Source organism: Balaenoptera ricei, chromosome 8 (assembly GCF_028023285.1).
Source record: "Balaenoptera ricei isolate mBalRic1 chromosome 8, mBalRic1.hap2, whole genome shotgun sequence".
Taxonomy (NCBI): Eukaryota; Metazoa; Chordata; class Mammalia; order Artiodactyla; family Balaenopteridae; genus Balaenoptera; species Balaenoptera ricei.
In genome coordinates, this window is record NC_082646.1 from 105,666,421 (window position 1) to 105,692,048 (window position 25,628).

The 25,628-nt window shown below is 42.6% G+C and overlaps 2 protein-coding genes across 9 annotated transcripts in view; both read right to left on the bottom strand.

Annotated features, from left to right (window-relative positions):
- LOC132370896 (phospholipase A and acyltransferase 3) overlaps positions 1–12,188 on the bottom strand; it is a 28,375-nt gene extending 16,187 nt beyond the window's left edge. The window contains exons 1-2 of one of the 6 annotated variants that reach the window (XM_059931832.1): positions 12,170–12,188; positions 11,409–11,486 (exon numbers count right to left, since the gene is read on the bottom strand). In XM_059931832.1, coding sequence (XP_059787815.1) covers positions 11,409–11,423 — 15 coding nt within the window. In that variant the 5' untranslated portion in view covers positions 11,424–11,486; positions 12,170–12,188. Of the gene's footprint in view, positions 1–11,408; positions 11,487–11,708; positions 11,852–11,875; positions 11,895–11,934; positions 12,130–12,169 lie in introns of those variants that run through there. The other 5 variants (XM_059931828.1, XM_059931827.1, XM_059931831.1 and 2 more) reach the window with 5 other exon arrangements.
- Positions 12,189–17,967: 5,779 nt separating this feature from the next.
- The window catches only part of ATL3 (atlastin GTPase 3), a 54,281-nt gene continuing 46,620 nt past the window's right edge, over positions 17,968–25,628 (bottom strand). For all 3 annotated transcript variants that reach the window (XM_059931833.1, XM_059931835.1, XM_059931836.1), the window contains exons 9-13: positions 23,680–23,807; positions 23,010–23,066; positions 21,700–21,771; positions 20,877–21,308; positions 17,968–20,090 (exon numbers count right to left, since the gene is read on the bottom strand). In XM_059931833.1, the coding sequence (XP_059787816.1) occupies positions 20,004–20,090; positions 20,877–21,308; positions 21,700–21,771; positions 23,010–23,066; positions 23,680–23,807 (776 nt within the window). In that variant the 3' untranslated portion in view covers positions 17,968–20,003. The remainder of the gene's footprint in view (positions 20,091–20,876; positions 21,309–21,699; positions 21,772–23,009; positions 23,067–23,679; positions 23,808–25,628) is intronic.

Consider the following 25,628-nt stretch of genomic DNA (forward strand, 5'->3'; position numbering starts at 1 on the left):
TATATTACAATGCTACATAGCCATTGGGAAGATGGAGAGGGAGAGGAATGATGATAAAAGGGAACTTAAAAAAAAAAAAAAACAGAAGACAAGGGGTCTTGCAGGGACCAGTGAGAACAGGGTGCCATGAACAGGGATATAAATAATTCACACCCTTTCACTAAACTCTAATTGGAGAAACAACTGCTTAATGATACACACAGCCAACTGAGCTGAATCAAAATTAAGAACTCAAGAAAGCATGTTATAAAATTAGAAATATGAGAACAAAAGTCCTTGGGCCAAATTTGTGCCTCTGCTTATTTTTGTATGCAGGCAAAGAATGATCTTTACATTTTTCAGTGGTTGGGGGAAAAGTCAAAAGAAGAAGAATATTTTGTGACACATGAAATTATACGAAATTCAAACTTCAGTATCTATAAAGCTTTATTGGCACAAAGCCACCCCCATCATTTACCTTGTGGCCGAGGCTGCTTTCTCTCTACAGCAGTAGAGTAGTTGCAACAGAGACCAGAGATAGTAAAATATTTACTCTCTGGCCCTTCAGTTTGGATCAACAGTGATCCCTCTCTCACTCAGCTTGATCCCCAGTCCCAGAAACCTAGTTGTACCCTGTTGTCAGGTGGTTCTTCCCCCAGGAACAAGGTGAGCCAGCAGGAAGCCAGAAACTCTCCAGAGCACAGTAACCAGGGCTCTCCCACACAACACAGCCAATGACAGTGGCAAAGCAGAGACTCTGCACCCACAGGATTTCAGAACAAAAAGTCTTTATCCTCTCCACAAAAGCACAGTTTACAAAGAGCTGTGTAACAGCCATTTGCCTTAGCAAGCAAATGGAGAACAATATCTGGCCTCTGCAATTCACACTGGAAAAACCACCTAAACGACCATTAATAAGGACCAACTAAATTAATTATGTTATATTTATATGTACAAACAGCCAATAGAGAGAACAAGTTGGATTTACGTAAGCAGACATAGAAATAATCAAAACAAGTAAGTTGGAAAACATTATCCCATTTTTGTTTAAAAAACATTGTTATACATTCACATGCAAAATGTATTATACACTATGTATGAGCTGAGGAAAATACACCAAACTGTTGTGTATTATATACAGTGGGGGTTGGGATTCAGAGACTTTTATATTTTGCTATATTATTTTATTATTTTCTTACCAATGTGAATTATTTTTATAATAAAAACTTTTATTAAAAGAGTTTTAGATGGGAAAACATCCTTCATATTGATGAACTTGCAGTTTTTTAATTGAAAAAGGTGGATGTTATCTGTCACCAAAACCTCTTGAAACCATCTCCCATCTGGAGCCTGTAAATATTACCATGTTAATGATGCTTAAAAATCATTAACACTTAAATGTAACACATAAAAGCATAAAATAAAATTTAAAATAATGTAGATGGATATGTTTCAGATCTTAGAATAGAGGAAGAAATTCTAAAGTCCAAAGAAAAAGGCATAAAGTAAAAGATTGAGAGTTTTTACAATTGAAAAATGTTACAGTTCTTATTAAAGGTTTCTATCATTGCCTGTTACGTTCATACTCCCTTTTAAGAGAAAATGACCACCCACAATCCCGACTGCCCAGGCAGCCATATTTTATATCATGTGACCACTTCATCCCAGCCTGCATCAGCTGGACTAGAAAAAGGCACGGTTCCCAAGCAGGTCACCATCCTATGATCCTCCATGATAAGTGGACCTGGGCCAACCAAATTTTCTCTCTCTCTCTCTCTCAAAAATCTGAACCAAGTAATGAAAAAGAAAATAGCTTTTGGCAGAGAGGCTAAAATTGAAAAGTCATGACAAAGAGGAGGCAAGGGAGACCCCAGTGAACCACAGGCCAAACCAAGGGTTGGAGTTCTCACACCCACTCTGACCAAGTAGAAGACCCCTGTTGACAGTGGGAGAGAAGGAAGCAGGCACATCAAGAAGAGCTAGCTGAGTCACACCAGTGGTGGAGCACTAGAGGAGAGATGCACAAACTCCAGCTGCTGAGTGCCTGGAATCACCGTGATCCTGAACTGCCTCCCAGCCCCTGGGAGGCCCAGCCTTAATACAGCTCCTATACTTAAATTTTCAAGAGAATCCCCTTACCGCTCCACATGTGTCCTTAGAATAAACTTTTTTCACTTGAGCTAGCTTAAGTGGGCTGCTGGTTACTTATAACCAAAAGAGCCAGACCAACTGGAAGAAAATGACAGCTTTAATACATAAAGAGTTTTTATGAATCAATAAAAAATGTAAACACCAAAATAGAAAAAAATGGAGAAAGGGTATAATAAATAATTTTAAAAGGAGAAATACAGATTACCACTAATACAAGAAAATACATTCTATCTCACTAGTAATCAAATTAAATTAAAAACTGGTTTGGGGGAAGATTAAAATACTAATACTAAATATAGGAAAAGATGCAGGTAAACAGGCACCCTCAGTCACTGCTGGTAGGAGTATAAATAAATACAACTTTTCTGAAGGTCAATTTGGCAATCTGTATCACTAACCTTAAAAATATTCATATCCTTTGACCCAATTTCTATTTATAGACCAGATCTTAAGGAAATAATCTGAAATACCTACAAAAGATGTCACAAAGTCACATCTAATGGCAAAAAATTAGATACCTAAATATCCTACATAAAGAGATTAGTTAAATATTGCCATAATTATATACTAATATACAGTTATGTTTTAAAAGTTATATTTAAAAGAATACTTAAGGACAAGAAATGTCCATAATATAATGGTAAGTAAAAAAGCTTTACAATCAACGATAACTCAGTTTTTTTTAAGTAAAAATAAAAAAAGCTTTACACAAAACGGTATTTTTTTTAAACTTTGTTCAAAAAAGATAACCAACACATTTTTTTTTGAAAACTGTGGAAATACACCAAAACGTAAACAGTGTTTATTACTAGGTGGTGAAACTTGGGGTATTAATTTTCTTTTTAATTCTGTTCTAGTTTTCCAAATGTGTAAATACATATATATTTGTTTTAGAATCAGAAAACAATGTAAGGCTTGACAAACACCAGTGTGTTCAATCTGGGGTAATCCGTACAATTACTATTATGTAACAAAATAAATACACACAACAAAAAACTAGAAAGATGTATACTAACATCCTAACAGAGATTCCCGCCAGGGGCTGGGGCTAAGTGTGGTTATTGTGATTATTTTGCTTCCTTCTATTTTTCTGCATTTTCCAGCTTTTCTGCAATGAGCAGAAAAGTTTATAACATGCTTTGCAACACTGTTATGAAAATTATTCAAACATTAGTTTGAATTTTCAAATGTTCAAAATTGAAAGCATTTTTCAGTAAACATCTGTATACCCCACCACCTACATCTACTGTTATGCTACTGAATTTGCTTTATCACAAATATGTCCACCTACTCCACACAAATTACAGGAGGGGAGGTTGCTGGCATGCGTGCAGAATCACCCTGCCCTTAGCAAACACCCTCCCCCATCCCAGGGAAACAGTGTAACTGGTCAACGACACTCCTTGAGAATCCCTTCACTTTGGAGATACCCACCTCTGCCTGAGAGGGTCAAGGAACTCTTTCATTTGCTCATTCATTCTACAGATGTTCACAGAGCCGGGCACCTGGGCTATGCCTATGAACAAAAGCCGAGATACCTGACTTCTCGGAGCTTTTGTTCAGCATCAAGGAGAGAGACAGAAATTTTTTTTCAATTTCTTTAAAGCCTTAGTAAATGAGTAAATCATACAGAATAGTAGAAGAGATACCAAATAAAAACAAAAAGAAAGAAAGAAAAGGTAGGGCAGGGTTAAGGGGCTGGAGTGGGATGGGAAGGGGGAGGGGATTGCAATAGTAAAAGGGGGTCAGGGAAGGCAGAGAGTGGGCCCTGCAGATGTTGAGAAGACCCAGGCCGAGGGGACAGCCTGAGCAAAGGCCCCAGGTAGGAGTATGTTAGGGGAACAGCCCGGAGGCCAGCGTGGCTGGAGTGGAGTGGGGAGTGGAGGAGGGGAGGATGGAGGTTGGAGGATGGAGAGAGAAGCTGATGGCTCAGACAAGATGGGGGGAGCAGGGGATGAGAAGTAATGCATTCTGGATTTCTTTGAAGGCAGAGCCAACAGGATTTGCTGTTGCAATGAGGTAAGGTGTGAAAGAAAGAGGAGTGAAACGTGACTTCAAGGTTTCGGGGAGGCTGAATGGGCAGGCTGCAGACACGGAGGGCACGCTGGGTTGAAATAGCCACCAGGTAGCCACCTGGAGAGGCAGGGAGGCAGCTGCATGCGCGAGTCTGGAGGTCAGAAGAGGGGTCTGGGGTGAGAGTCACTGTCGATCTTTAGGAGAACAGCTCCTGTTGGGAGTTGGAGGCAAAAGCCGGCTGAAATGGGTATAAGAGAGACTAGGAGAGGACCTCCTCCTAGAAAAGGGAGCAGCTGAGATTTTGCTGAAGTCTTAAAAGATGACAGGGAGCGTGTACATGGTAGACACAGAATTCAAACCCAAATCCTGCACTTTTGTTTTGTTTTGTTTTGTTTGGCCACACCTCGAGGCATGTGGGATGTAAGTTCTCCCACCTGGGATCCAACCCGTGCCCCCTGCAGTGGAAGCGTGGAGTCTTAACCACTGGACCACCAGGGAATTCCCCCAAATCCTTCACTCTTTTTTTTTTTTTTCCATATATATGGAATCTAAAAAAAAAAAAAAAAATGTTTCTGAAGAACCTAAGGGCAGGACAGGAATAAAGACCCAGACGTAGAGAATGGACTTTAGGACATGGGGAGGGGGAAGGGTAAACTGGGACGAAGTGAGAGAGTGGCATACAATACCAAATGTTAAATAGATAGCAAGTGGGAAGCAGCCGCATAGCACAGGGAGATCAGCTCGGAGATCAGCTCGGTGTTTTGCAATCCTTCACTCTTAACCCTCACACTCTCCTGCAATCAGAGGAGGCAGTGGGGAGGAAGCGGCCGGAAAGGGGAAATATGGAGACGGGGCAGACAGGAGCAAAAGCACAGCGGTGCAGGTGTCTCCAGGTGATCTTGCGGTTGGGTCAGAAGCAGGATCCCTGGGGTGGAACCCAGGCCTGGCAGTTTTATAAGCTTCCAGGTGATTCTACCGTGCAGCCCAGAGAACCACAGGAGAGACGGGTTAGGCAGAGAGGGGCAGTCATACCTCACTTTGCAGGTGGGGAAACTGACGCTAAGGGAATGAGGTCACTTATCCAGGGTCAGCCCGAAAGTAGCAAAGCAGGAACTTGAACCACAGCCTGGTCCCCAGCACGAGGAGAATCTGCCAGCCTTCTGGCAGATTTCACCATCTGCCCCTGCATGTTAATCCACATTCACTCCTGCAACTCTGAGCCAGTGTGAGACCCTCAGCCGTGGGCAATGGACAGGACCAGATGGAAAAGTAAGGGCACTTCCAGAAGAATTTTCAACCCAAGGGTTGAAACAAAACAAAAAGAATGTTTTTCTTTATTTTTTTTAAATTTTACTTTGAATGGGGTACCTATATTTTTAGTTAATTTTACTTATTTATTTTTTTAAATATTTATTTATGTATTTATTTTGGCTGCGCCGGGACTTAGTTGCGGCGCATGGGATCTTCGTTGCGGCAATGCAGACTCTTTAGTTTCAGCATGTGGACTCTTAGTTGTGGCATGCATGTGGGATCTAGTTCCCTGACCAGGGATCAAACCCCGACTCCTGCACTGGGAGCGTGGAGTCCTACCCACTAGACCACGAGGGAAGTCCCTAGAATGTTTTTCTTTCATTCAAGGCCACTAAGGAAGCATTCCAATCTGCCTACACATAGCTCCATTTAGCCTCCTCATCAGAAGTTTGCAATTTTTTTATTTTAATGAAATATTTCAGGCATACAAAAAATACAGAAAGTAGGCTAATGAGCGTTACTGCTCTGCATTTAAATTAGGATGCATTTGGTTTTCAGAAACTGCATACTGATTACAGCCGTGGGGCTCTGAGGCCAGACAGCCTGGGTTCAAATTCTGACTCTGCTACTTAACTAGCTGGATAGCCTTGGGCATGTTACCCAACTTCTCCCAGCCTCAGTTTCCTCAGCTCTAAAATGAGGATAATTATAGCACCTGATTCATGAGGTTGTCCTGAGGATCAAATAAATTAGTACCTATAAAACACTCAGCAAATACTACCTGGCACATAGGTAAACAGCAGTATTTGCTACCACTGTTCTTGGGGGTGCTTTTATTATTTTGGATTTGGAAAGGTCAGAGGCAGCTCCAGGAGTAGCTGGAGACACTATGGAGGTTGTGAAACCCAGCCTGAGAGCAAGTTCTTGTTCCCAAATCACATGCTGTGGTGAGTGTGGAAATCCCCCCACCTCACCCACTTCATTTCTGATACTCTGGGGAAAGCATCTACAAGCATGTAATTCAAAAACCTGAAGTCCAGGGAGGGTGCTGAAAAGGGACTTTTCCAGCAGAGAGTTGGGAGTTTTGATGCCAAGGCTTTAAGAAGAAAAGAAACCCCCGAAGAGCCCACCATCAATCCTGTCTATCTGAGGCTGTGTTGTCAGAAGCACGGCCCAGGCCCCCTGCAAGTGAGGCCCCTCTGCTCTATTGCTGTGTGACCTTCAAGAATCATTTAACCTCTCTGAGCTTCTCTGGTAAAACAGCGCCATTAAGATCCATCCAGCAGAGTTTGTGTGAGGAATACGTGAGATAATGGGGGTGAAAAGCTGCAAAACCCCTTAACGCTTATTAGAGGGTTGAGACACTGTGCCCCAGGCTGTGTGGGTCCGGGGAACTCGAGGTGGGGGGCAGATTCCCCAGCCTCGGGCCCAGTGAGAAGGTAGAGGAGGGGTTGGGCTGACACATCACCTCTTCCCTTGCCAGCCTCTGGGAGAGGGACAGTGGCAGCTCCAGTGGGTACCAGGTCCAGCCACAGCAACCCAAAGGTCATGTGTATCCTGGAAAAAGGAGGCAAAACTCATTCGCCCTCCCAGGCTCTTGACCTCCAAGCCTCAGACCTGTTCTACATGTTGAACCTCACCCCACGGGAACCAGGATTCCCCCTGAACTCATGTGGGAACCACCACCGCTGTCACCATGCACTCCTTGGGGTTTTCACAAGTTACCTGGAATCCTTACAGCAGCCCATTTTACTGACCAGAAAACAGCTCAGAGGTAGGAAGTAACTTGCCCAAGAGAACTCCCTGAGAAGCAATGCCAGGATTACACTGCAGGTCTTCCTGCATCCAAAGGCCAAGTTCTGTTCACGCACCCAGTAATTCACACGAAGCTACTGAGATCTGATCAGCATCCCCATGGTGAGCTTTGCCTCCACATCACTGTGTTCTAGTCCTGAAATGCCCCTGACTGTTCAATGCCAAATTCCTACTCATCCCTCACGTCTCCACCTCCTCAGTGCCTCCTCCAGACTCCAGGGCAGACAGTGTTTATCAGCCGCAGCCCTGTTTATCCGATGACGATAATTGTTGGGCTGAGCCCCTGGGAAGGAATGATCAGTTTCCCTGCCCAGCTCTCCAGCTGGACTGAGCAACCAGCCAGGCACATACAACATTCTCAGCAGAGGTTTGTGGGCAAGAGGGACACACTGCTTCCTCCTCAAGCCCCTCCCAGCCTCTGGCCCCACCCCCTCCCTTTTGTACCTTAACTAACCCCACAGAGATCTGTCAGATCATCCGGCAAACCTAGAGGGTCATAAAGAAGTCAATAAGTGAGTCTAGAGTCAGAGACCAGAGCAGGCCCATCGATTTCTGCATATCTGGAGCCTCAGATACCCTTTGGAGCTTCACGTCCCCAGCAGCCGCTGCTCAACAAGCCACAGGTTTAAGGGCAGGGTGGGTGGAGAAGGGAAGGCAAAGCTCCTGGCCCACGAATTCTAAATAAATTTAGAACACAGAGGGGAGGGAAATGGTCAGTGCTGGCCCTGACCAGGAGGACTCAGGGCTGGGCTAAAGGGCTCGGAGAAACGTGGGCCCATATGGTAGACACACAGCCTCTCCGTCCCAGGGAGGTCCAGGCAGCTGCTTTAACAACAACTAACATTTGTCAAGCCCTAAGAGCCAGGGAGTGGCACACCCAGAGTGGGAAAGTGAGAGCCAAATCCTCTGGGTGCAGACAAATAGGGGAGAGTTGTCCATAGAGAATTTTAAAACCATAAGACACACCAAAAATCAGTCTGCTGTTTATTATCACCATGTGCCAACACTTTTAAACAATATCAGTGATATTGGTCTAAGTTCTAACTCACGCAATTCCTGTTGAGAGTTAATAATATAGGGACTTCCCTGGTGGCACAATGGTTAAGAATCTGCTTGCCAATGCAGGAGACACGGGTTCGAGCCCTGGTCCAGGAATATCCCACATGCCGCGGAGCAACTAAGCCCGTGCGCCACAACTACTGAGACTGCGCTCTAGAGCCCACGAGCCACAACTACTGAAGTCCGCGTGCCACAACTACTGAGCCCACGTGCCACAACTACTGAAGCCCGCACGCCTAGAGCCCGTGCTCTGCAACAAGAGAAGCCACCGCAATGAGAAGCCCGCACACCGCAGCGAAGAGTAGCCCCCACTCAACGCAATTACAGAAACCTGCACGCAGCAACAAAGACCCAACACAGCCATAAATAAATAAGTAAATAAATTTATTTTAAAAATAATAATAATAATATATATATGAGCTTTAAATTAGCACACTTTCATTTCTTATTCTTTCAGTCTTCTCTGTGGAAGTTTAATCAGAGAACACCCAGCTATACGGTCAACCTCCAACACACACAGACTCAGCTACATGTGTCTGTTCCAACAGTAAGTTCTGAATGGCTCAGAATGGTTCAAGTTCACTTTCAGCACAGTCTGGGCTGCCAACCCCTGTGGTCCTACATTTTCCTGTGTTTAAACAGAAGACAAGAGTCTGCTCTCCCAGCGCCAGAAGAAAAGTGTTTGAAAGAGAAGTGTTTGGAAGTCTGGACCATTTTCACCAAGAACTAGACTCTCATTCTAAAGCAATGGATTAAATAAATGTCAAAGTTCACCATCATTCAGCCATTTTCTCTGATTTTTGCCAAGGAAGAAAAACTGGGGAGAATTTTGCCGAATAAGATAAAAGCTTACAATGAATTTTCTGTTGAATATGTTTCAGTGAAAATGTTTTAAATGTGGATATATTTAAAAGTCACTAGAATGAGGACTTCCCTGCTGGTCCAGGGTTAAGACTCCACGCTCCCGATGCAGGGGGCCCGGGTTAGACCCCTGGTCAGGGAACTAGATCCCGCATGCCGCAACTAAGAGCCTGCATGTGGCAACTAAGACCCGGCATAGCCAAATAAATAAATAAATGTTTTAAAAAATAATAATAAAAAATCAAAATTAAAAAAATTAAAGCCATTTAATTACAACAAATGTCCTACTGTATAGCACAGGGAACTATATTCAATATCCTGTGATAAACTATAATGGAAAAGAACATGAAAAAGAATGTATATATGTGTATAACTGAATCACTGTTCTGTACAACAGAAATTCACACATTGTAGTCAACTATACTCCAATAAAATAAATTTTAAAAATAAAAATAAAAAATCGGGAATCCCTGGTGGTCCAGTGATTGGGACTCCACACTCGCACTGCCGAGGACCCAGTCCAATCCCTGGTCTGGGAACTAAGATCCCATAAGCCATGTGGTGCAGCCAAAAAAAAAAAAAAGAGAGAGAGATCTAGAGATCAGCAAAAATAAATAAAAATAAAAAATAGAAGCCACTAGAATTAATTTTTTTAAGACATAGGCAGTGTTGCAATTTCTCCAATTTATTATGAAATGGGATTTTTATGAATTTCTGACAAACTTATCCTAATGTTTAAGGTTTTTCCAATTTGTATATCTGTTGTTTCATATGAGAGAAGCTTTTGAAATTAAGATTAATAAAAAGTGTCTTCTCGACATATACACACTACTATATATAAAATAGATAACTAATAAGGACCTACCGTATAGCACAGGGAACTATACTCAATACTCTGTAATGACCTATATAGGAAAAGGATCTAAACAGTGGATATATGTATATGTATAATTGATTCACTTTGCTGTACAGCAGAAAGTAACACAACATTGTGAATCAACTATACTTCAATAAAAAAAATTTTTAGTAAATTTAAAAAGTGTTCTTCAACTGTGAATAAAGGTAAATGGACAAATCGAGCTCTACTGAGTGTTGAACATGAATATGCAAAGAAGATCAATTTTGTCAAAGTCAAGGACAACTTTTCAGAAATTAAAGTTCCAAAACAGAAACTGTAATGGCATTATTATTCACTACTGTGACCAACCTATATGTAAGAATACGTTTTCTTCAAAAATAAACTAATGCAATTAAAAATTATTAACCCATTACTTCTATTTTTCTCTATAACACCTACTTTATTTTTCAGTTTTTATTTTTTCACTGGCATGATTTCATATACAAAGCTCAACAGAAGAAACTTGACTGTGTTTCTTTTCTGGCCATTATTACTATTCATTTCATGATTATTACTGAAAATAATGTTGCTAGATAAAGGAGAGGATGTTTTCAAATGACCGCTCCAGACATCAAATATTCCAGGTACACCCTAATACCAGGCACTGTGCTAAGCCCTTTACATGGATTAAATCATAATCATAATAACAACATAATCATAATCATAATAACAACAATGAATTACAGTTGAGCACATAATATGTGTGTGAAGCACTGTTCTGAGCACTTCATAAGTATTAAGTCATATAATCCTCACTCTGGGGAACAGAGTGGATTTGAAACTCGGTCAAAGTGCCACAGCTAGGTGCTCAGCAGGAACACAATCCCAGGGGGAGACTACCTCAAAAGCCGGGCTCAGAACCTCTCTGGAGTAGGTCCAGCTAGGCTGAAAGGAAGCATTTGCTAAGCCCCTTTGTGATTTCTGAACCATAGGAAAAGTGAGAGTTGGGAACTTGCTGGGAGGGCTGGTCATGAGGTGCATCAGCTGAGGCCAGAAGAAGCACCTGTTGTCAGACCCAGGCGCGGGGGCAGCAGGTGCAGCCCCAGACACTCAGCCCCAGGAGCCCATCCAGGTGTTCTGGTCTGACTCGGGAAGGCAGCACAGGGCCTTGCTGGGGCAAATTTCTCCTTGCTGCCTCCCCGCTCCTGGGGGCCTGTTTCAGGCGGGGCGGCCTCCCAACCCACCCACGCAAGTACTCACACTGAGACAACTCCAACGGATACCCACCGACGCGCATCTCACACCTGATGCCCACCGGCCAGTGGGGCATCCACATCTGGAGGCCACATCCTCAAGAACCCTCTCTCTGAAGTGATGACTCAGACCCACCGAAACACGGCTCCCACCCCCAGCCCACTCGCGCCCCCCCCCAACTTACCATGGGGGCGCGCATCTTCTTCGGTAATGAAGGCCCTCAATTTCACGCTGGAGTTGGCTTTATCAGCTGCGTAAACGCCTGAGGCAGCGGGGGAGCAGGGATTCATGGTCAGTAGCAGGAAACAGCGTCCCCAAGACCCCAGGGGACTGTGGCTTCTGGCGAGGGAGACCGTGCCCGGTTGGTCTCTAACCCCTCCGAGAACAACGGGCTCACTCCCTGCCAATTCCTCGCCCGCCCCCTCCCTGCCCCTGCACTTGGTCGTGAACGGATGAATCCCTTGCAGGGGGCAGGGAGGTACACCTGATACCGGAGAGCCGGGCGGCACAGCGGCGGGGAGCGCGAGCCGCCGTGTCACCTACCAGGGCGCGCTGCGCCCCCAGAGAGTCAGCGGGGCCGCCCTCGCGCCCGGCCCTCCCTCCCCGGCCGCTGCCCTCAGCTGCTCCCTAACTTGTTTACTCCCGCCTCACCCAAGCTCTCCATCCCCCACACAGCCTGGAACACCTGAGAGCCACCCCAAGCGTCTCACCCTTCCTTAAGCTCCGGGAAGTACCGCTCCACCCACCTCGAGGACTTGGAATGCAGTGCGGCCTCCACTGCAAAGGGAACCGGCTAAATGGCCGCAGAGTCCAGGCCAGCGTGAGGTCACCCGGCCCCTCCCCGTGAGACTGACTAATTAGAGCCTCGCAGAGCTCCCTGCCCCGGCGACAGTGACAGCCTGCTCCCGCCTCTGGGGCAGACAGACCAGGACGCTCCCCGCTCACCCCGAAACCTCTCAGCACACCCTCCCCGCGCGGAGGCGCCTCCAGAACCCAGCGCAGGGCCACCGCCTCCTCCCCTCGTCTACGCACGCGCTGCGGCCCGCTCAACTTAAGTTCTTGTATACACATCACACTGGCGTGTCATCAATCTGCTTATTTCCTCCACTCAAGTGGGCTTATACTGTAGTTTAAAACTACAATAGGCCCCCGTTATCCGCGGTTTCTTTCTCTGCAGTCCGCTGGGTAACAAACAGGGAGACAACAGCGTGGATAAGCGGGGACTATCTTAACGGTTGCGTACTTCCTGCGGTTTCAGGCATCTGCTGGGGGCCTTGGAACGTATCCCCCTAGGAAAAGGGGGGACTACTGTAGATTAAGCTTTAAAGCCATTTAAAGGCAAGGGCATACCAGAGAGAAAGTACTTTTAACTATTGGGTCTTAAGCCATTAGATATCCCCAAAACCTGGCACCCACCTGGCACACAGTAGGTATTTCATGAATGAATGAATGGATCAATGAATCAATGAGTGAACGAGTGACCAAAGACAGGCCCTTCCTGTGCACTGGTCTGTGACTCCGCAAGGGTAGAAGCAGCTCCTGTTCATCTCTATTTTCCTGCCCCCTGCCGCCGGCACTGAGCTTGGAATCAGGACGCGTGGGCCAAATCCTGTCCCTGGCTACCTACAGGGTCCAGGGCACCCTTCCCTCTCTCAGCCTGTTTGTTCATCTGTCAGTGGAGTGGTGATGATACTGTACAATATATAAGATAATATAAAAAAAATACATTCCCCAAAGGGAAAGCAACAGATGAAATGAGGCTTATAAAGTGGGAGCCCGATGTCTGGCTCGGGTCAAGTTCTCACTCGGGACCCGTTGGCTGTTGTTAACAGGAAGAAGGAAATGTTCATCAATCACGTTATTCACCAGCTTCCCAGCAAGGAGAGTCAGAGGCACTGTAAATAAGCTTTATATGCATTACTACTCACTCCACAAATTGTTACGTGTATTGAGCAAGAGACTACCTGTAAGGCAGTCAAACCCAGGATGGAAAGGTTCGGTTTTGAGGAAATCACACTGATTCTGCCTCTTCTTACTCTCTGCTTTCAGTATTGCCCAGATGTCACTTCCTTTACTTTCTTATTCTTCCTTCCTTCCTTCCTTCCTTCCTCCCTCCCTCCCTCCCTCCCTTCCTTCCTTTTTTCCTGTTGCTCTGCCAGGAAAAACAAAATAAAAAGAACACTGAGGGGCGGGGATGTCAAGGAAGTGATTTTGACCTTTCACACAGCTCTCAAAAGTGGAGCTCTGTAAGAAAATCCCCAAGAGAAGATACCATGTGATGCCACCACCATCCCCAGCAAGACAGTCTGCCCTTAAGCCCCATTCCAAGTCTAAAACAACGATTTGGGTGGGGAGCCAAGATCAAAACAGCCAGGATCAAACTGCTATCTGCCCACGAAGCCTCCAGTCTTTTCTGCAACCAGCTGTGGAGCCCCGGTCCTCTTCTTGTGACAGGTGGAAAATATTAATTTTTAATTCTTTGCAATCTCTCCGTTCTCTGCCTTCTGACGGTTCTCCTCCAGGAGATCCATTGTCGTGCTGCCTCTGAGGAAGAAGTAACTGAGAAAGTGGGAGGAAATGGCACGAGGCTAAATGCCGAGCAGGCCTAAGAGAACCTGTGGGGATTCTGAGCCGGTGGGGGGCGGGTCTGAGAAGCAAGGCCAGGCCAAGAGGGAAGGGGGCGGGGGAGGAAGAGTGGGCAGCAAACCGCATCTAAGGGAGCCAAATCCACAGGAGGAGCGTTTCATGGTAACATGAGGGCTCTGACGCTTAACAGCAACTCAAACCTGGAGCGCCCCTCAGGGGAAAGGTGCTCCATCAGCCAAGTGAATGCAGGCTTTTTACGTGTATCCAGGCCACTCTGGGCAGGCTTTGAGAATAGGCCGATTTTGACAGTTCATCCTGGCTGGAAAAATCAGGCTTTTATGAAAGGAAGGTGAAGTATAACTCCCTTGTGAATTGCCTCTCTCTGCAACCCCTCAAGCCCTACTGAAGGGGTGAGAATAAACCCCTCTTGAGAGGCCCTGAAGAGCTTCCGCTGCATAAACGCGCAGTATCACCACGTCTATTTCCCCTTAAAAGCACATTCCCGAGATGCTGCAGGCTCTCGTTCCACTATGCTTGTTAAAAGGCCAGTCTGGGGAACTGAAAACTGCAGTGGACATTCGTTTCTGTCCAGCAGTCTCTCACCTGGTCACTCCATGTGGTTCTGGTGGAGCCGCCAATCACAGTACCCCCATCACCCCGAGGAGGGACACATGTGACCTACATATGGCTGGTTATCATTCCCCAGCCCTCAGGTTAGGCAGTGGCCCTGGAAGGAGCGTATGACCCAAGCCAGACCAGTCAGTATCTTTCTCTAGGATGGAGGTGTGTATATACATACAAAATACACATTTTTGAATAGGCAGTGGGTCAAAAAGCCTCTTTCCTCTGGGGACTTAAGAGAGAGATGATGCAAGCCTGGAGCCATTTGTTCCTGCCCTCCCCAGCAGCACGGAGGAGATCTATCCGCAAGAGCAAATAATGCAGCCACTGCGCACAGGAGATAATAGTCCTGTTGACATTTGAGTCCTTCCAGGGCCTCACGCTAGCTTAACTTCTAGGCAGCCAATTATAAGAAACTTTTTCCTTTTTTTTTTTTTTTTTTTAGTTATTAAGCTAGTTAGAGTTGGACTTATCTTTGGCAAACTGTTTATGGTCATCAAAGGCAACAATGCCAATGCACCAAAGACAAGCCACGGTTTGCTTGACGTCTCCCCACACACACATGACCACTTTTCCCACCCTGGTCCTTCCTTCCCCCCAGCCTGATGGAGGAATCATCACTCCCCATACTCTTCGTATCACATCTACTTGTGAGTTTGCCCCTTCCCTACTAAACTGCGATGAACTCAGTGCAACACCCAGCCTGGTAAGATCAGGGATGGATGGATGGATGGATGGATGGATGGATGGATGGATGGATGGAGGCTACTGACCCCACCCAGTGTATGTTTCAAACTAGGAAATAAATCTTTTTATTGTAGGGCTAAATTGGGTATGTAAAGTGATTAGTCAATATTTGAGAAGTTCAAACCAACTTCCCCACTGCCTCCAAGGTCGTCAGTGAAAGGGAAAGCTTTCAATAGAGCTTTCTTTACCTCACCCCACTCCCAACAAGGAACCATTAACCAGTTAGCTCCATTTTACCCAATACCTCCAACAGCACAGCTTGCTCCAGCATTATGCTAGTAAGATACTAGTTCAGTATTGTTTTGCAGGACAGAGAAAGCTGACTCAAACCACGTTACCACTGCCGCCTTTGACCCAAGTTTTCATCCCCTCAGAGATCCTATTTGCTTTGCCAAGCCCAAATGTACTTCACAGATCCTCCCATGTTAAAGAACAGAGAAAGAAGAAACACAAGTAACATGGTGCTGTGATCTTTATTCCATTAAATGACCTTAAAACTAAGAAACAGAAACATGCTTTTAATACACTAATAGCATAATCTAATCCATTGCACTTTTTAAAAAGTATATTAAATTTTAAAGCCATTCAAAAAGGGTCTAGGAGAAAGAAAGTGCTTTGAACAAATCTTTTTTTTTTTTTTGAAGAAAAAGAAATCGGAGAGGAAATTCTATATATGCTCAAAATTAATATTAACTCCTTTAAGGCTTAAGTCCATGATAGCATTTATTCATCTAAATTGGAAACTTTGGGAATCAAATGCAACCTTCCCTTGGTCATAAAACACTACATTTAAATTTTAGTTCTGGCACCTGAAATTCCTTTCCCAGGAAGAAAAATTTCTTCTAAAATCTTTCTGCCCTTAGATCTATCTTGAAAGTCCCTGGTAAGGCCTATTTTGTGGCTAATTTTCAGAGTTAGGATCTTCTCCTTCCTTTTTGTTCATTTTTACTCAGGCTTAAGGTTTTCTGTGCATAAAAGATTTAGAGGTTCAAGTCACAGTGCTGAATTTTGCTTTTTAAAAGAAAAACAACTTTCAAAATAGTTTTTTTTTTTAAATCCTAATTACACCCATTAGTAAATAGGATACTTGTACATTCACTTCTCAGAGAAGGCACTAGGGCTTCCTAATCTAGAAAAACATTTTCACAGAACTTAGATAATCCTCTAGACTAAAGGCATCCTTATTACTCTGAACACTGTAAACTCTCAGTGATTGTATCTGGCAGTAGACCACCTATTCTGAACCTCAGGCAAAAGCCATCCACTTGCCTCCAGACAATACTGAATTGCACTTTCCCATCCCTCTGAGCAGTCTCTCTCGCTGTGGTCGCTGAACCACCTGTGATGCTGTTTTTAAAAGTGGTGATTCCAGGGCCACAACCCAGACCCAGACCCACTGAGGCAATCCCTGGGTATAAAGCTGGGAATTTGAATTTTTTAAAATATGCCTCCCAGGGGTAAGTTTTATGCATTTCGAGATAGATGAGAACCACTATCCAAAATAGGACTTAACAGAAGGAAAACAATTCAAATGCAAAATGGTCTCTTACAAATGGGCTTTTGAATGTCATTTTAAAACACCACCTACACAAACAGTTTGTGTTTTAGTAACTGAAGCTTGTCTTCATTATGCCCTTATTCTTGACTGAAATTTTGTTGGATCTAAAGGTAAGCCAGAATGATGCAGCCCATGTTTGCGACCTTAGATGGCAGCCATCCTAAATAATCCTAAATTACATTTCAATAGTTCTATGAAGATGTCCATATAAGTTACATTATTTTTAAAAAAAAATACTCTAGGAAAAAGTAAAACTGTTTTTTAATCACTTTTGCCTGGACTTAAATCAACTACTTAATTTCTCTGTAACTCATGCATACGTACACACTCATCCAAACTCACCCTATCCAAGACATCATTTTCATAAGCCAGGTGGAACACTGGGTATGACCTGTTAAAGAAACGCACTGCCAGTACAAGGCAGTTTGTCTGTTTGTTCGCATAAAGCATTTTACTTCATGAAAGAGAAAAAAAAAAGAAAAACCAGGTAAAACAAAAACAATACTCACAGGCAACTCTACCAAGTATGAAGTAGCTCTTACTATATAAACCTCTGCGGGACAAACAGATCTGCTGGTATACTGCTAAAATAAGGTTATGACTCTAAGGATGTTTTATCACCATACATGATCGTTTTCCCTCATTTTGTCTACACACCTCAGTGAAACAATCGAAATTTTGATTCTATTATTTTTACTTAGAAGCTAACTGGAAGTATTAAGAAAACAAAAAACTTAACAATATGTAACCTCTCCTAAAATGAAGTATTTTCATAGAAAATTCTGAAAACCTTTTATATGTTAATAGGAATGTGCCCCATATACTGTTTGGAATGTGCAAATTAAAAATGCTTGCATGGGAAGGCAGGAGTGGCAGAGCAACAAACACCAAGCAAAAACTTAGTCCTAAGTAATGTCCCTGACCCACAAACTAACGGCTGAGGGGAGATATGGGGTAAAAGACATTCTTTTCAACCTGGTTATAAACCTCCCCAGGACTATTTATAGCCAGCAATGAGAATGTACCTTTTATTGGAAAAGCTGACATAAAATCATCAATTTTCTGTTAAAAAAAAATGAGGCCAAAGGAAACTCATAAAAATCCTCACTGAGAAAATTTTATAAACAATTTCCAGAGGCAGAATAAGTTAACTGATAAAGACAAAAAAATAAGGGTTCTCCAGGGTAATTAAACAAAGTTATTCCTTTAAGATCAAAACAGAAATGGTGGATTTAAACAGTAACTAAATTCTAAGATTTCATTAAATCATACATCATATATTTTTTATTTTAAAAAATCTAATATTTTAGTATTAAAATAAAATTTAAACACAGCATCCTTTTCTCACCATTAAAAGTAGGATAATTCTAGACAATATTTCTGAAATCTATAAATGTGCTTATACAAATGCATTAAAAGCTAAGTATCTCAACATCTGTAAGGCCTTTAGCAAATAAGTATCAACCTTCAGGAAGATGAGAGGCCACCTGAAAATGCACCAAAATTTTAAAACTAAGCTTTTAATTTATTGATAATAAAGCTAAGTATCACTGATATGCAAGTAAACAGTTTTTAGGACAAGCTGGAATTTTTCTAAAATTTAACCACGGTTGAATAAAATAGCAAGAACTTCAGGGCAAGATGGTATGTAAATATGAAAAAATACATAAAACACTTGGAATTAATTCATAACTTGTAAAAATACTTGAGTGGTAAAGTGTTAAAACAGTCAAGAGAAATATTCTTTGACAAAGAGATTACATGCTAGAAGAGACTTTTTCTACCTTCCATTCATACTTCGTGTATAAAGAATTTACACTCAGAATTTGCCTAAACCTCCCTACCTCCCTCCCTCCCACAGCAAAAGTTAAATTATCTTAAGAATTAAGGCTCACATACCTGAATGTTTATATAAATACCTGCAGGCAAGTTTTATGAAGTTTTAAAATCCACAACAATTCACCATTATAAAACCAAAAAGGCAACTGATAAAATTTTTTATCACATGATCAAGGTAAATGAAGAATTCTTAGATACTTCTAGATATTATATGTCCATATTTGGGTGGGACTTTGGTCCTTACTAAGCCAAAGCTATTTTAAAGCTACCAGACTAGTCATGTATAAAAGTTAAATAAGGGATGATTCACTAAATAAAACTGACAGTTTTAGCTCCATTATTAAAAACATTAGACAGTGAATAGGAGAATGCAAATAAACATTGTGGATAAAGACCTGATTTACTGCTAAACCACATGAAATAGGATGTCAGTTAAAGGCAGTATGTTTGGTAAATGTCTTTCCTCTAATCCTTGATAAAGATCTGTTCTCATACAGAAGTCTAAAAAACAAAAACTCTCAAATGACAATTGTGTGTGAGTTATGTATAATACATACATGTATATAAACCTACAGTGAATCTGACCAAGGCACAAGTTCAAATGACTTATCAGAGGTCACATGGTTCATTTAAACTCAAGCTTTTTTCTTAAAGTATGAAAGCTCATTCCTTTTATTACAAGCTGCTCTGGTTTCTCAAGCCACGTTTGTCTCTTTTCTAGAAAGAAGCTATAGGAATGAATGAAGGCAAAAAAAAAAAAAACAGAACAGAATATGTTCTAACAAAACTGCCAGACTGTCAGGAAACAGACCTTAAATTTCAGTGTACGGTAGAGTTAAATACGATATAATTTTTCCATACTATGTGGCAAAAACAATTCTCTAATATTGTAAGACTTTAAAAGTGTAATGGCATCATTTTTAGTCAGTCTTTAGTTCTGAAGCTTTTGCAAGTTTTGTAAACTTTAAAAAAAAAAAATCCTTTTCAAAAGAGTAAGGGACAAAAGAACTGATAATTCACCAAAACAGCATCTTTCATGTGGTTATCCTCAATCCCCTCCCTATTGTGTCCTCAAAAGCATGGATTCAACCTTAAAAGGCACTAAATGGCACATATAGGACAAAACCGCATTTCCATTTTTTCTTTTAGCTTTTTCCCCATAAAGTGCACAAAGCAGTGAGTAATAAGAAGACAGACATAGGCTTGGATCTACACCAGCAAGGAAAAGAAATGCTTCCAAGAGAAATGGAAGTGTGTTTAAGAATTTGAAACCACAGGAAAGGTCTGTTCATTTATTAGTGCCGTGTTTCAGCTCTTCCCAGATGGTCCCAGGTCTGCGTTCCTTGGGACCTGGACCTGTGGCCGTGGCAGAAGCCCAGAAATCAGAAGGGGCTGGCCGGGGTCTTGTTGGATCCTCTTGTTAAGATGCTACTGAGCTTTTTTATCCGAGGATGGCCTCCCAACAACTGCGTCCCTCACAGCAGCCTGAGTGGAATTACCAACGTGAGAAGTGGCCTGCAAAAGTCCATTTATTCAACATGTCAGTTAATAAAATACAGCACAGCATCAAAAGAGTAAGCCATTGGAGACAAACTTTCGAAAATCTCTGTCTACATTGTTAGTATGTTATAGAAAATAAGGGAATGAAAATGCAGGGGTCGGGGAGCCTGTGGCAGCTGCTAACTCCCCAGAGAGTCCGTCAGCTGAGCCTTTGCTACCTTACTGGAATGGGGTGGGCAGCTCTCCTGGCTTTACCACAAGCTTCTAACTTAACTGATATGTTCCTGCTACTCAGAAAGAGAAAGCCGAGTCTCAAGGATCTATAAACCTAGAGATCATGTCAATGTCAAAAGCCACTGACTTACTGAATGATTTAAGTGAAAGACATGCCATCCATGAGTAGGTCTCAAAATAGAACAGTTTGTTAAGTTCATATTTTTCATAGCTTGTGACTTTCAGTGAAGCAAACTAACCTTGGATGTGGGAGAGACTCACACAGGAATTATGTCTGATGAACACACAGTTAAAAGTTTCCCATGAAGAACACAACATATGTAAGTTGGAAATTTTTTTGCATTAAAGAGCAGTTTTTAAGCATGGAAACAAAATATTACAAATAAACATTAATATCCTAAAGAAGGATAATAAAACGTAAGGCCTATTAGAAAAAAAAAAATGGCCAGGGGAAGTTTCTCATGCCTTCTTTCACTATTGAACTCTTCCAAATGGAGATATTTTACAATAAAAGCACAAATATCTGTCCATTACCAACCGTCAGCCTGCTCAGCTGGCACCACTTACCTGCTCTAATACATATGCTGCACCAGAATCGATAGCACCGCCCAGCTCACGATACTGACCAGAGTACCTGATGTACCCCCAGGTGAGAAGCGCTATTAACAGCAGTCCAACCATACAGTTGAACAGCTGGGCCACCACCTCAAGACCAATAAAGCCAGTGAGGCCTGAGGCTATGTACAAAGCCACAATGCCTGTGAAGAGCACTGCAGGGGTTCGGAAGGTGCTGAAGACATTCTTGCTACCATTGTGCTTGCAGAAGTTCTCATAGAGTTCCTTGATCTCCTCCTCCAGCTCCTGCTGGTAACGAAGGCTAAAATCCTTCCCACCCATCTTTTTTATCTTCTTAAAATGGTCCAGAGCAAGTTCTTTGAATTCACAGTGCTTCTCCTCTAGAATGTCTGGAGACAAATAAGGTTTGTCGCCCCCAGAAACCTAAAAAGAATAAAGACACAATGTGAAGGGTGAAGAACCCTTCAAAAACAAATGCCAAATAAAACAAGTGAAAACACTGAAAAGCTTAGAATATTTTAAGATATTAGAAATTAACTTTAAAATGATGACCAAGACCAATAGAGGTCTGGCTTCAATTCCTCAGAAAAGCACACTTAGTAACCAGGGTGATATTGATTAGTGAGAGTGGTGACACTGTAAGAAAGCCTTGCTTAGAAAGGGCCATAATTAAAAGGCCCCAATAAGCAGGAAGACCTGAATGTTGCCTCATCATCATAAGATACACTAAACGGGATCAAGTTTGGACTCCTGAAGTCAGCAACATGCCCAGTTATAGATATTTCAGAATAAGACAACTGCCCAGCACACCTACCTCTTCCATGTTGTTATAGTACATGTCCTTGGCAGAGGCTGCAGCTGCTAAATTGTTGGCTTCAGCAGTGGCCTTTTAAGAAATGAAAGTATAAACCGTAAATCCTTTCTCTTTTAATATTCCTCCACAAATAACCAAGTAAAAATTTTCTCTCACCCTATTCCCCATTCCCCCTTCTTTATTATTCTTCTGTTTTTCAGCTTTCCATATAGCCCAATTTATGAATTAAAATATATCTTTTCTGCCAAATTTTCTGCCAAAAAATGTTCTCATACATAAGAATCTTCATCATAAAATTAAACCTCTGAAAGTACTTCCTTTGCTTCGATTTTATGTGTTAAAAAATAGATGTAACACAGAAAAGAAGAGGAAAAATTTATCTTTACAACATCAATCCCAATCTCTAGCTCCCTTTGTGAAAATGTTATCCTACTAAAGAAATAAACATTTGGGGCTTCCCTGGTGGCGCAGTGGTTAAGAATCCACCTGCCAATGCAGGGGACACGGGTTTGATCCCTGGTGCGGGAAGATCCCACATGCCACAGAGCAACTAAGTCCATGCGCCACAACTACTGAAGCCCACGCGCCTAGAGCCCATGAGCCACAACTACTGAGCCCATGCACCACAACTACTGAAGCCCACGCGCCTAGAGCCCGTGCTGCACAACAAGAGAAGCCACTGCAATGAGGAGCCCGTGCACCGCAACGAAGAGTAGCCCCCGCTCGCCGCAACAACTAGAGAAAACCCGTGTGCAGCAACAAAGACCCAACGCGGCCAAAAGTACTTAAATAAATAAATAAAAAGAAATAAAGATTTGGCAATAAATGGCCTTATCTTCAGCACATGAAAGTCAGAAATTATATGTTTTAACAAAATGACATCTTGGAAACATCAAAATGTTGGAAATAAAACTATTTGCAAATTAAAAACCTGATTAGTAAACAGGAAATATTTAGATACATCGGACATGTTCTATGAAAAGAGACAACAGGTAACAGGAAATGATGTGTCTAACAGAACTGGGTATGTTTAACCTGGGAATAATAAAACACTGTTTTCCACAGTATGTTTTGGGGGAAGACCAGGCCCAGCAAGAAGCCATTCTGTTCTAACTTCACCAGCATGAATACAGACAAGAAAACCGGAAGGGAGTCACACTGCTGGAAAATGTGCTAAACATGAACGGACCTCAGCATAATAAAAAGGGGGGGGACCAACAGCATTCTCTTCTTAAAGGACTCTGCTTACTGTATACGGGTCAACTCAAGTAATCAAAGGATATCATTTAGGATGCCAAAGAACTGCTTACCTGAAGCATGGATTTGGGGTGAGGCAGATCTTCTCCTTGGTAAATTTTAATATATGCCTTAGAATATAAACATAAAAACAATTATGAAAAATGGCATTCTGTCATATTTAACTGGACTTTAATTTTTAGAAACAGTGACCATACAATTGCATTTTCCTAAAGACCTAGATCAACACCCAGGAATTAGCAAAAACACAGCACACCTCTGAGTGCATGTTAGCATTTTTTAGTTAACTGAAAATGTTCTCAAAGCAGCACAAGTCTAGGACTCCCACCAGGCTCCCCATGCACACTGGCCTCACCACTACCTGTGGGCAGAGTGACCATCCGCCTTGAGGTAGTCGTGTCACATCTAGGTGCCGTCTCCTCCTACTCACAGCAACTTCCTAACCACCTCCTGTCCACACCATCTTCCTTGAGGAACAATCTTCCTTTAGCCACAGTAATTACTCCTCTAAGAGAGTGCAAACAACATCCATTTGGTTCTTAGACCGATACTGCCACCCAGTGGCCCACTCCTGGGAGGACACTGGAGTCTCTCAAAACGCCTCTCACCATCTCCCCCTTGAAACTTTCCCCCAGGCTTTAAAATATTGAAACCAAGTTAGTTTATAACCTAGATCAGTTTAACCAAAAGTCAAACATTTTAATAATTAAAACCCACATTTACCTTAAAATATTCCAATAGCCCCCGACAGGTGACTTTTGAGCCATTGATCTCCTTTTCCATTAAGTTAGCTGGGTTTAATACATATGGTATCAGTGTCTGTAACTGCTCTTTGAATTCACTGGCAATATCTGTTCACAGGACCAAGAAAAAGGAAACAATAAGCCCAACAGATTTATCCAACCAAGGGGAGCATAACGCACAATCTTCACACTCTATCTAGTTGTTCTAACGTTTGCTAGCTGAAAGACAGGGGCGGGGGTCCCAGACTGTGAGTCTGACACTTTCTGACAATGACCAGATTGCTGACGGGTTTCTGTTCTCATGTACCTGTATTGTCTCCTTCCCTTCTGCAGTATTAAGTCCTCTCTAGTCCAGAATAGAATATGCAGAATGTCCCTACCCTGCTTTCCATTCTGGGAGATTCAGTCTACTCCCTAGACTTTCAAGAAATTTCACTTTTTAAAGAATTTCATTAACAGGTCTTCAAGAAAATCAAGTATCAACCCCTCAGGTTCTCCCAAGCCAGGCCTTTGCTGTACCCTCACTCTCCCCCTTAAATCCATTAGATTTCACTATTCATCCACGTGCTTTATTTTTGTTCATTTTCTAATGTTAAAGGAAGTAAAAGCACCTGGACCCCATGATATGTATTTTCTATTATCTCCTCAGAGAGGCCCTCTGGGCCACCCCAAAGGGCAAAGGCTACTATCTCAGGGAAGGTGACAGCTTCTACAAAGTTCTCACAGAGGGTTCAGGAGAACCATTAAATAGAGCTCTTTCCTAAAAGTGAGAATTTGCTGGCCCAACTATGAAAATGCAAGGAATCTGATTTATATGGTCCAACTTCTTCCTAGGTTCCCAACTAATTCAGACTATCAACTGAAAAGAAAGTAGATGGGACCCCACATCAAGATAGGAACTCTTTCAACAGTCCATAACCCAAATTTACAAAATTGAGACATTCTTATTTATTCATTCAACAGTTTTGGGGCACCCTTTTGTGGCAGGCATTGCTGTAAGAGTTGGGGATAGCATAGTGAATAAAACAAAAGTGGTTTATAAATTTTTCCAACTACAAATATCACCATAAAAATCTCCATAGAAAAAACTTCAGGTTACTTTTACCTCCTTAGATTATATTATAGGGTCAACTAAGAGAAATTACTAGGTATGTGACAACAATGTAGACTCCTGGAAAACATTCAAAACTATTTTTAAAAAAACCACCATACATAAAGCCCACCATCAGACAATCACAATTAACATTTAAAATATCCTCCTTCCTTTTTAAGGCTCTTATATATTGCTAAACTGCTTCTATAGAAGATTGTACCCATTTATACCCCTACCACCAATGTAGGAGAAGACTTGTTTACTACTCTGAACACACCGAGATTTTTATTGTTTTTAAAACTTTTACTGACTTGATTGGTGAAAAATAGTATCTTGCAGTTTTGCTTTGTTTTGTTTTTAATTTATTTATGTTTTGGCTGCATTGGGTCTTCATTGCTGCCTGGGCTTTCTCTAGTTGAGGCAAGCAGGGGCTACTCTTCGTTGTGGTGCGCAGGCTTCGCATTGCGGTGGCTTCTCTTGTTGTGGAGCACGGGCTCTAGGCACACGGGCTTCAGTAGTTGTGGCATGCGGGCTCAGTAGCTGTGGCACACTGGCTTAGTTGCTCCACGGCATGTGGGATCTTCCCGGACCAGGGCTTGAACCCATGTCCCCTGCATTGGCAGGTGGATTCTTAACCACTGCGCCACCAGGGAAGTCCCTATCTTGCAGCTTCTGCTTCTGACAGTACTAAAGACTAGAAAATCTGAAGGGACCTTCTTCCTAACAAGATCCTGCACACAATATATTCCATTACAGTGTAGACTTCGAAGTAAAAGAGAGCTGCAAGGGGCTGAGCAGGTAGGCAGTGAGCTGAAACCAGAGCACTGAGCTAAGTA